Source organism: Myotis brandtii, unplaced genomic scaffold (genome assembly GCF_000412655.1).
Source record: "Myotis brandtii unplaced genomic scaffold, ASM41265v1 scaffold604, whole genome shotgun sequence".
NCBI classification, from domain to species: Eukaryota; Metazoa; Chordata; class Mammalia; order Chiroptera; family Vespertilionidae; genus Myotis; species Myotis brandtii.
In genome coordinates, this window is record NW_005370286.1 from 2,435,662 (window position 1) to 2,447,631 (window position 11,970).

At 44.6% G+C, this 11,970-nt stretch overlaps 1 protein-coding gene across 1 annotated transcript; it reads left to right on the forward strand.

Annotated features, from left to right (window-relative positions):
• The first annotated feature begins 6 nt into the window (after positions 1-6).
• On the forward strand, positions 7-11,701 carry PRDX3 (peroxiredoxin 3). Its single transcript, XM_005879673.2, has 7 exons — positions 7-54; positions 1,334-1,469; positions 5,912-6,053; positions 7,618-7,753; positions 8,679-8,782; positions 10,502-10,667; positions 11,159-11,701. Exons 1-7 carry the CDS (start codon positions 19-21, stop codon positions 11,210-11,212), a joined length of 774 nt encoding a protein of 257 aa, XP_005879735.1. The 5' UTR covers positions 7-18; the 3' UTR covers positions 11,213-11,701.
• The last annotated feature ends 269 nt before the right edge of the window (positions 11,702-11,970 follow it).

Here is an 11,970-nt window from a genome sequence, read left to right on the forward strand (position 1 = left end):
CTCCCGCGTGCGCTGAAGATGGCGGTCGCAGTGGGAAGGTTGCTCCGGGCCACGGTGAGTGCCTGCCAGCTGGGAGCAAGTGCGGAGGCGCTGTGGTGGCTCCGAGAACGTGCTCCCCAGACAGAACCCCACTCCCTTGCAGTCTGGGGGGATGTCGCTCTTGGAGGGTGTCCGCGGGTAACGGACCCAGAGGCCTCTAGGAAAGGCTCCCTGCGCCTGCGCAGAACCGCCCTCTTGTTCCCCCCCACCACCCGTCTCCTTTGGTCCCCTCCCCTAATTCCTCGCTCGGAGTCGCCGGTCCCCAGCCCGGAGCACACGGTCCTGGACCTGGAGGCGGGTGACCTGCCCCAGGTCCCGGTTCTGCAATAGACGCTATGACCTTGGGAAGTGACTTGGCCTTTCCGAATCTCAGCTCACTTTCCTTAGCTTGAGATGGAAAGAATGGTGCCTACCTCGAGGAGTGGCAGTGAGCATCCGCTAACTGCTGGATGGACACCAAAGTGCCAAAGTAACCCAGGTGCTAAAGTGCAATAGGCACTTCTCTCCCACGTCCCGGGTCTGCCCGTTCGCGTTTGTCCTGGCAAAAGGCTAGAACCTTCTTGCTACCCGCCTTCCCCTTACTCATGGCGGGGCTCAATGCAGTATCTTCTTTTTGAGTCACGCTGGACAGTAAAATTGAGCAAACATTTCCCTTGAGCCCCATCCAAATTCTCCTGGAGGCCGACCTTTGCTCTACTTTGTTTGCTTGTCCGTGGGGCTGGAAAGGCCTTGTCTTTTCTAAGGAAAGCCTCGACGTGGTAGATAGTCGCAGCATGTTGTTCTGGCAAAAAGGTTTAAATACACCGGGCCTTGCCAAGTCCCCTTGGTTTTTAAAAAGATATTTAAATAAAAAGTATGTTTAAGAAGTACAACATGATGATTTGATATACAGATACTTAAGTGATTGCTGCAGTCAAACTAATTAACATCTCTCTTCCCAGTTACCTTTTTGTGTGTGTGATGAGTGCCCCTGAAATCTGCTCTCTTGGCATATTCCCAGTGTTCAGTACCGAATTATTCAGTATAATCATCATGCTGTACAATAGCTCTCTAGACTTCATCCTACATACCGGCAACGTTGTTCCTTGGGCCGACATCTCTGGCAGTCTTGAAGGAGAAGGAAGCAGAAGAAAATGTTGAGAATATGGAGACCCAATCCATGCAGTTAGAGTTTTGGGTTTGGCATTTGGTTCATAGGAACAAGGACAGCTGAGGCTAATGGGCTTTCAGCAGGGCCAGCCCTCAGCCACCATTGTGGGACGACTTCCTAATACAAAGTTGTTTCTCTTCACAGGTTGCCCGACATGCGAGTGCCATTTCTTGGGGCATCTCTGCCTCTGCAGCCCTTAGGCCTGCTGCTTCTCGAAGAACAGGCTTGACCAATGTATTATGGCCTGCTTCCAGTCAAGCAAAATTTGCCTTCAGCACCAGTAAGTGTTAATGCCTTGTTTTGACCCAGGTAATGGAAACATGAGTCATCGTCTCTGGGCAGGGGCTCTGAACCCGGCTATACATTAGACTCACCTGGGGAACTTTTAAAAGCAACTCTTGCCATAGTCCCACCCCAGTTAAGTCAATCTCTGGAGTGAGACCAGAACATCAGTATTTTTTTTTTTTTAAATCTCACCAGGTGATTCTAAATGTGCAGCCAGAGTTGAAAAGTCACAGGTAAACTGCCCTTGCGTCTTATTTCCTTGTTGCTTACCATAGGTTTTAATCCTGTGTTGAGGGACATGGGTGGGGAGGGATAACTCAGATGCCCTCTGTGGGGTGAAGGGGTGTCAATGTTGAGAATATGGAGACCCAATCCATGCAGTTAGAGTTTTGGGTTTGGCATTTGGTTCATAGGAACAAGGACAGCAGGGCCAGCCTTCAGCCACCATTGTGGTACGACTTCCTAATACAAAGTTGTTTCTCTTCCCAGGTTGCCCGACATGCGAGTGCCATTCCTCGGGGCATCTCTGCCTCTGCAGCCCTTAGGCCTGCTGCTTCTCGAAGAACAGGCTTGACCAATGTATTATGGCCTGCTTCCAGTCAAGCAAAATTTGCCTTCAGCACCAGTAAGTGTTAATGCCGTGTTTTGACCCAGGTAATGGAAACATGAGTCATCATCTCTGGGCAGGGGCTCTGAACCCAGCTATACATTAGACTCACCTGGGGAGCTTTTAAAAGCCTATCTTGCCCTAGTCCCACCCCAGTTAAGTCAATCTCTGGAGTGAGACCAGAACATCAGTATTTTTTTTTAAGCAACTCTGCCATAGTCCCACCCCAGTTAAGTCAATCTCTGGAGTGAGACCAGAACATCAGTATTTTTTTTTTTTTAAATCTCACCAGGTGATTCTAAATGTGCAGCCAGAGTTGAAAAGTCACAGGTAAACTGCCCTTGCGTCTTATTTCCTTGTTGCTTACCATAGGTTTTAATCCTGTGTTGAGGGACATGGGTGGGGAGGGATAACTCAGATGCCCTCTGTGGGGTGAAGGGGTGTCAGGTACGTGGGGTTGACAGACAGCATGTTGGGAATTGAGGTTTCTGGATGCAAACCTGTGAGCTGGCCGCAGTTGGTCACATTGGACCAGGGACTCCTCCGTGATCTGAGTGAAGCATATCTATTTCTTTGAGGCTAATGGGCTTTCAGCAGGGCCAGCCCTCAGCCACCATTGTGGGACGACTTCCTAATACAAAGTTGTTTCTCTTCACAGGTTGCCCGACATGCGAGTGCCATTTCTTGGGGCATCTCTGCCTCTGCAGCCCTTAGGCCTGCTGCTTCTCGAAGAACAGGCTTGACCAATGTATTATGGCCTGCTTCCAGTCAAGCAAAATTTGCCTTCAGCACCAGTAAGTGTTAATGCCGTGTTTTGACCCAGGTAATGGAAACATGAGTCATCGTCTCTGGGCAGGGGCTCTGAACCCGGCTATACATTAGACTCACCTGGGGAGCTTTTAAAAGCCTATCTTGCCCTAGTCCCAATGAAAATAATTTTATGGTTGGGGAGTCACCACAACATGAGGAACTGTATTAAAGGGTCGCGGCATTAGGAAGGTTGAGAACCACTGTTCTAGAACGTGGGCTTTGCTGAGATCAGCCTCCGATAATGACTGGTATTTGAAAAGGGCTACTTTAAATTTCTCTCACCTTTTATAACATTTGTAATGGTTTGGAGGATATACTGCAGCAAAGCTTTTGTGTACAGGTGCTAAAAAGTTTTACAATTTTATCACCTTGGAGCATTAACAGTTTCCTAGTGGTGATTTGATGCCACAGAATGAAAACTTTCCTTGTTACCTTCCCAGACTCCCGCTCCCAGCAGCTCCTGTTGTTTCTGAGGCCCAGGATTTGACACGGGATCTCTTTGGTCCCTTGCTCCCAGCTAGAAGCATGTCCTCTCCAGTTCTGACACATCTCTTGGCTTCTTTCCTTTTTTCCTGGTCTCTGCCACACCCTTCCCCGGCATACTTCTCACTCAGATAATGAAATCTCCTAACACCAGTCTCCCCTCCTCCTGCTCCCCTTACCCTCCCCGACCAGAGTCATCTTCCTAAGAACAGCCAGCCCATCTTCCAGCCCCTATGTGAGAAACTCCAGGGACTCCTTTATCTCTTCTTTCAAGAACAGACTCATCGGGCCTGATACTTAAGGGCCCTCACGGCATGGCCTTGAGCCATTCTTGCTTTATCTACCACTCTTCTCCCACACACCCCTGCTCTGTCTGTTCTGATCACACTGTGCCACGGGCTATTCCCCGCATGTACCCTCTTCCTTCCTCCATGCCATTTGTCCTGTCCCATCTGGACTTGGCAAAATCTGAACCATATTTAGGACCCATGTCCAGTTTCATGTCTTCCTTAATTCTCTCTGATTCCATCCCTGACATCTTCAGCCATCTTTTTAGTTTCCGTAGCACTTTTCATTGAATTTGTGTACAATCTAGAACTATGGAAGGAAAAAAGAAATTTACCTAAGATGTAGAGTTGAACTGATTCTTTTAATTTATGCTACTAATTAATTATTGTGCGAGGTTTAAATACAATCAGATAGGTGCTTGTTTTAGCAAACGATGAACTCTATATGCCTGTGGGTTTTTTCAGGTTCCTCGTATCATGCTCCTGCCGTCACCCAGCACGCACCCTATTTTAAGGGTACAGCCGTTGTCAATGGAGAGTTCAAAGAACTAAGCCTTGATGACTTTAAGAAACCTCACCAGGTGATTGTAAATGTGCAGCCAGAGTTGAAAATCACAGGTAAACTGCACTTGTGTCTTATTTCCTTGTTGCTTACCAGAGGTTTTAATCCTGTGTTGAGGAACATGGGTGGGGAGAGATGACTCAGATGCCCTCCGTGGCGTGGAGGGATGTCAGGTACGTGGGATTGGCAGACAGCTTGTTGGGAATTGAGGCTTCTGGATGCAAACCTGTGAGCTGGCTGCAGTTGGTCACATTGGACCAGAGACTCCTCCGTGATCTGAGTGAAGCATATCTATTTCTTGAGATTTACACTCCATTTTCTAGAACAGCGGTTCTCAACCTGTGGGTCGCTAACCTGTGGGTCACGACCCCTTTGGGGTCGACTGACCCTTTCACAGGGGTCACCTAAGACCATCAGAAAACACATATATAATTACATATTGTTTTTGTGATTAATCACTATGCTTTAATTATGTTCAATTTGTAACAATGAAAATACATCCTTCCTGCATATATATTTACATGACGATTCATAACAGTAGCAAAATTACAGTTATGAAGTAGCAACAAAAATAATGTTATGGTTGGGGGTCACCACAACATGAGGAACTGTATTAAAGGGCCGCGGCATTATGAAGGTTGAGAAATACTGTTCTAGAATGTGGGCTTTGCTGAGATCAGCCTCCGATAGCGAGTGGTATTTGAAAAGGGCTACTTTAAATTTCTCTCACCTTTTATAACATTTGTAATGGTTTGGGGGATATTCTGCAGCAAAGCTTTTGTGTACACGTGAAATGTTCTAAAAAGTTTTACAATGTTATCACCGTGGAGCATTAACAGTTTCCTAGTGGTGATTTGATGCCACAGAATGAAAACTTTCCTTGTTACCTTCCCAGACTCCCGCTCCCCGCAGTTCCTATTGTTTCTGAGGCCCAGGATTTGACATGGATCTCTTTGGTCCCTTGCTCCCAGCTAGAAGCATGTCCTCTCCAGTTCTGACACATCTCTTGGCTTCTTTCCTTTTTTCCTGGTCTCTGCCACACCCTTCCCCGGCATACTTCTCACTCAGATAATGAAATCTCCTAACACCAGTCTCCCCTCCTCCTGCTCCCCTTACCCTCCCCGACCAGAGTCATCTTCCTAAGAACAGCCAGCCCATCTTCTAGCCCCTATGTGAGAAACTCCAGGGACTCCTTTATCTCTTCTTTCAAGAACAGACTCATCGGCCTGATACTTAAGGGCCCTCACGGCATGGCCTTCAGCCATTCTTGCTTTATCTTCCACTCTTCTCCCACACACCCCTGCTCTGTCTGTTCTGATCACACTGGGCCACGGGCTATTCCCCGCATGTACCCTCTTCCTTCCTCCATGCCATTTGTCCTGTCCCATCTGGACTTGGCAAAATCTGAACCATATTTAGGACCCATGTCCAGTTTCATGTCTTCCTTAATTCTCTCTGATTCCATCCCTGACATCTTCAGCCATCTTTTTAGTTTCCGTAGCACTTTTCATTGAATTTGTGTACAATCTAGAACTATGGAAGGAAAAAAGAAATTTACCTAAGATGTAGAGTTGAACTGATTCTTTTAATTTATGCTACTAATTAATTATTGTGCGAGGTTTAAATACAATCAGATAGGTGCTTGTTTTAGCAAACGATGAACTCTATATGCCTGTGGGTTTTTTCAGGTTCCTCGTATCATGCTCCTGCCGTCACCCAGCACGCACCCTATTTTAAGGGTACAGCCGTTGTCAATGGAGAGTTCAAAGAACTAAGCCTTGATGACTTTAAGGGGAAATATTTGGTGCTCTTCTTCTATCCTCTGGATTTGTAAGTGTCATTTCTGTGATGCTTTTATGTCATTCTGAGAGCAAGCAAAGATCCCTGCTTGCACAGTGACATTGTCTGTATCTAGTTAGGCTTCTTGTCAAAGGAAGGATTCTTTCTGAGCCTTTATTACTGATGGCCTTGTTGATACAGCTTGCATCTGTAGCTAATTTACAAGTAACAAAATTAGAGGATGGGGTGGCATTCTTTTTAAAGTGGTAGGGTTTTATAAAGTAAGACCATACTCTTACTAAAGACTCTGGAATGGTGGTTCCTGCAAGCCAGTCTATGAGGAAGTTTGCACTGGTCTGGAAGAAAATGAGAAAGTAAAGATGATAGAATGAGTTTGTTGGTTTTTTTTAAATATGTTTTTATTGATTTTTAGAGAGAGAGAGGAAGGGAGAGGGATAGAGATAGAAACATTGATGAGAGAGAAACATCATTGATCAGCTGCCTCTTGCATGCTCCTTACTGGGGATCAAACTGCAGCCTGCACATGTGCCCTGACTGGGATCTCTTGGTTCCTGGGGTGATGGTCAACAACTGAGCCACACCGGCCAGGCAAGATGAGTTTTCTTATAAAGCTACTTGATTGATTGAGTTGAGAGAGAGAGGAGAAACACTGATTTGTTTTTCATTTATTCATTCATTGGTTGGTTTGGTTTTTTTAAAATATATTTTTATTGATTTCAGGGGGGTCACCACAACATGAGGAACTGTATTAAAGGGCCGCGGCATTATGAAGGTTGAGAAATACTGTTCTAGAATGTGGGCTTTGCTGAGATCAGCCTCCGATAGCGAGTGGTATTTGAAAAGGGCTACTTTAAATTTCTCTCACCTTTTATAACATTTGTAATGGTTTGGGGGATATTCTGCAGCAAAGCTTTTGTGTACACGTGAAATGTTCTAAAAAGTTTTACAATGTTATCACCGTGGAGCATTAACAGTTTCCTAGTGGTGATTTGATGCCAAACACTGATTTGTTGTTCATTTATTTATGCATTCATTGGTTGGTTTGGTTTTTTTTTTGGTTTTCTTAAAATATATTTTTATTGATTTCAGAGAGGAAGGAAGAGGGAGAGATAGAAACATCAATGATGAGAGAGAATCATTGATTGGCTGCCTCCTGCACGCCCCCCACAGGGGATCGAGCCTGCAACCCGGGCATGTGCCCTTGACTGGAATCGAACCCGAGACCCTTCTGTCCACAGGCCGACGCTTTATCCACGGAGCCAAACTGGCTAGGGCAGTGCTTCTCAACCTTGGCTGCACATTAGAATCACCTGGGAATCTTTTTAAAATCCTGATTTCTGGGCCTCATCCTCTGGAAATTCTGTTGTGGCAGAATACTATGGCCTTCCTGTGACATTACGCCCTATACATTAAAAAAAAAAGAGAGAGAGAGAGAGAGAGATAACGCTCTAACCAACTGAGCTACCCGGCCAGGGTAAAGCTACTTTATTTAAATAAAATTGTTCTTCATTCTTAGACTATCTCCCCACCCCCACCCCATTTTTGGAAATGGTTTTTAAGTTCTCTGATGGGAATCTCTACCCTTTTTCTCTAGCACCTTTGTGTGTCCCACAGAAATCATTGCTTTCAGTGACAAAGCCAATGAGTTCCGCGATGTGAACTGTGACGTTGTCGCCGTTTCCGTGGACTCCCACTTCAGCCATCTCGCCTGGATCAACACCCCGAGGAAGGTACAGACATCGCGCACCCTGCCTTTGCTCTCATGATCTTAACAACTGAAAAAATCCATCAAAGACGAACCTGGAAGTTGTTAAAGCATGAGTAGTCTGAAGTGGCTATTCATAGGTTCTCACCTACTGGCAAATTCTGTTAACCTGTGTCTGTGTCTTCCTCGGCATTGCATGGCACTGCATTATATTTTCCAAGGTACACACCGTAACGGAGAGCCTGGAACAGCTGGGGTCTGTTGCTTCCCCTCCCACCAGTACCCTGTCAATCCCATGTACCCTGCATGGCTTATGAGATGGTGGTTATGTTCTCTGATTTGAGTGTTCTGCATGATCAGTATTTTTGCCTAAAAACTTACGTGGGAGAATCAAAATTTCTAACTAAGCTGCTGGACTGTCGATACCAATTATTCAGTTTTTTACCTACTCTTCCATTTCTATGCTTCAGAAATTAACCTTTAACTAAATTAGAATATAAAAAGCTCAGTTGGTTAGAATATGGTCCTGATATGCCAAGGTTGCAGGTTTGATCCCTGGTCAGGACACGTACAAGAAGCAACAAATGAGTGGAACAAGTCAGTGTCTGTCTGTCTCTCGCTCTATGTTCACCAGTGTAGGAAAAGAAAGGTCTGTAGTCTCAGCTGGGTTTAAATCCTGCTTCTGTCCCTTCCTAGCTGTGACCTGGAGCAAGTTGCTTATCCTTGGTCCTGCAGTTTCCTCATCTGGAAATGGTGGTGATAATAGTATCTGCTCCAGGATAGTTGGTTAAAGGAAGTGAGTTAATGGAGCTGAGAGCAGCGTTTGGCCCGTTGTTGGTGCTCAGTGACTGCTCCCTGTTGCCATGATTGTTGGTGTCACACCTCGTGTACCTGGCCAAGGATGTTGTGAGAGCACAGATAAGAACCAGCCCTGTTTGCCTTTTTATTAGAATGGCGGTTTGGGCCACATGAACATCCCACTGTTGTCAGATTTGACTAAGCAGATTTCCCGAGACTACGGTGTGCTGTTAGAAGGTCCTGGTCTTGCACTAAGGTAAGATCCAGTTCCTTATGAATTTAAAATTGTTTTTCATGTTTAGCATCATCCCACTTAGGGAATGTATAGAGACCTTGGTAAAACATTTGGAAAACCAAAATGCCTTAATTTTAGCTTTTTACTAAGCACCAATGAATGCCTCCTTCGAGGGTTGGCAATCTTTCAGAAATAGCCCAGACATGTTTGTCCCCCCTCTTCCTTTACCCCTCCCCCCGCACCACCATGTCTCTCTGAAGAAGGATATCGTGTCTTTTTTTTTTTTTAAATATATTTTTATTGATTTTTTACAGAGAGGAAGGGAGAGAGATAGCCAGAAACATCGATGCGAGAGAAACATCGATCAGCAGCCTCCTGCACATCTCCCACTGGGGATGTGCCCGCAACCCACGTATATGCCCTTGACCGGAACCGACCGAACCCGGCCCTGAGTCCGCAGGCCGACGCTCTATCCACTGAGCCAAACCGGTTCCGGCTATATCGTGTCTTGATGTTCATACTGCCCCGCTGTTTCTGAGAGCCACTTTCATGGGGGGCACATTCCTGGCATCTTCGGAGAAGGGGAACTAGCAGGGCAGAAGTCAGTATCCTGGAATGGGGGAGATCTCAAAAAGCCCTGGAATCAAAAACAGCCAGAGTATGTGTGTGTTCATCCGTCTGTCCATTCAAGCTCAGCTCCTAAATAGCCGTGTGACTTAGGGCAAGTTACGTAACCTCCTTGAGTCCCAGCTTTTCCATAACTAAAAAGAGAATGTACCTCCCAGGTTGGTTGTGAAGACTAAGCAAGATGAGGCAGCTAAAGTGGTTAGCACGGGTCTTGGTAGCTGGCATGACCCGTCTCAGAATGTCATTTCTGTCCTCGTTGATTCTGTGGTTACACCTTTTTTCCTTTCGGTGTGAAAGCTTTCTGCCTTTAACAGTCCCACATTCAAGCTCATCCTTTCTGGGAGAGATGAGAACATACCTTAGAACTGGCATCTTGATGGCCGCTGAGTGAAGGAGGGGTTGGGTGGTTCTTTACCTCCAGGAAGCACTTTTATAGGAGGAATAAATGGTGATGGAAGGAAACTTGACTTGGGGTGGTGAACACTCAGTACAATATGTGGATGATGTATTATTGAATTGTACACCTGAGACCTATATAATATTACCCAATGCCACCCCAATAAATTCAATTAAAAAAACTAAAGTAAAAAAAAAAACAAATAAAAAACATCCAAAAAGTCAGTCCACAGTATGGAATGTTTCAAGTGGGTTCTTCTTTTAGATTTCTGCTCTGCATAGACTTAATTCTTCCTGCAAAGATTTTCCCATGGGATTTTTCCCCCATGTACCCAAGAATTCACTCATTTCATAAGTATTTACTGACTATAGATAAAATACATGTGCATCCCTTCCCGTTTGCTTATGGTTTCTTGCCAAGAGTTGATACAGCCGCCCAAAGAATGCTTGCTAAGTCACTGATAAGGAAAGAAGTCTCTGCTCTCTGACTTTTAGATCCCGCACGACATTTAGGTCCCATTTGTAAACTTGACCATACTGCCTGTTTTCCATGGTGGCCTGGTCCAGCCCTGCCTAACACTGAAAACTTTGTTTTAAGCATATGATAGCACTTAATAAATGCTTTCTTAAGGGGAATTAAAGCCAGAAGAGGGTAGAAGTTAGATTCTTTCTACTTCTGGTGCTGTGGATGCACTAATGAGGACAATTCTGATGCAGAGGTCTCTTCATCATTGACCCCAATGGAGTCATCAAGCATCTGAGTGTCAATGATCTCCCGGTGGGCCGAAGCGTGGAGGAGACCCTCCGCCTGGTGAAAGCATTCCAGTTTGTGGAAGTCCATGGAGAAGTCTGCCCAGCAAATTGGACCCCAGATTCTCCTACGGTAGGTTTCCTTTTCAAAAGCCCTGGGGCCCCAACAGAGGATCCCAGGTACTCACTGCCTCAAGGGCTGCTGGCCTGGAGCGTTCACAAAAGGAGCCCACACTTGGAGCAAGGCCACAGATGCTGCTGCTGAGAGGTGGGGCCAGGGGTTAGGCAAGCTGTTAGTGTAACTTTCATCCATGTATTTTAAAGGAAACGGGCCAGCATTGGAAAAAGTTAAAGAATTTTAGGGTAGCCTGGCCGATAGGGCTCAGTGGTTGAGCATCAACCTATGAACCAGGAGATCATGGTTTGATTTCTGAGTTGCTGGCTTAATCCCCAGTAGGGGGTGTGCAGGAGGCAGCCAATCAGTGATTCTCATTCATGTTTCTCTCCCTCTCTGAATCAATATTTTTTAAAAATTATTTTTTAAGAAACTAAAAATTGAGAATTTTCAACTCACTTTTGAAACTACTATCTTAAAGTCAGCTAATTAAATGTTTGTATTTTCAGATCAAGCCGCATCCAACTGCTTCCAAAGAATACTTTGAGAAGGTAAATCAGTAGATCATCTCACGTACACCTGCAGCTTCTCGATAGAACCACAGTTGGAGCTCATTTTTAGCATTTCAAAGATGATTATGTATAGAAAGCAAAAATCAATTACGTTTGCATTAATAAATAATACTCTAAAGGTTTTGTTTTTGTAACATTGGCTAAGGCTTTTTAAACATGGCTAGTTACTAACATGAGTCCTTTATTGGTAACTTCTTGATGGCTAGCTAGTTTATAGACTGCCTAGTTCACCTGTTTCTTTGATCATGTCTTCAATAAGAAACTCTCTTCTTAGCCTTACCTGAACCTGTGTACACCCGTGTAGGACAAGTAGCGAAAGCCTCTGATCAAGAGTCCTGAAATTTTCTTTCTGAATTTCTTTGTATTAAACTGAATTTTTTTTAAGGTAACAAGATCATAGCTTTAAGTTTTAGTATTAGCAGTCTAATGTAACTCTTGGAGTGGAGATATATTTGATTGAAACAATGTGAATCATGTATTGAAAAAAAACAGTGGCAAAGTGACCTAACTGATCATGCATGCTCCTCATCCCTGAGATGTGTAGTTTCAATAGTTATTTTGTTTATTTTATTTGTTAGCTGACTTAGTGTCTGCATACATTTCTAAATATTGATTGAAGGTAATTATAGGGGATATTTATTTAATCCAGGAATTGCATTTTGAAATCATTATAATTATATTTTCTGAAGCACTCAATGTAAAGCATATAATAAAAAAATAAATATATTTTAAAATATTTGCATTTTTAT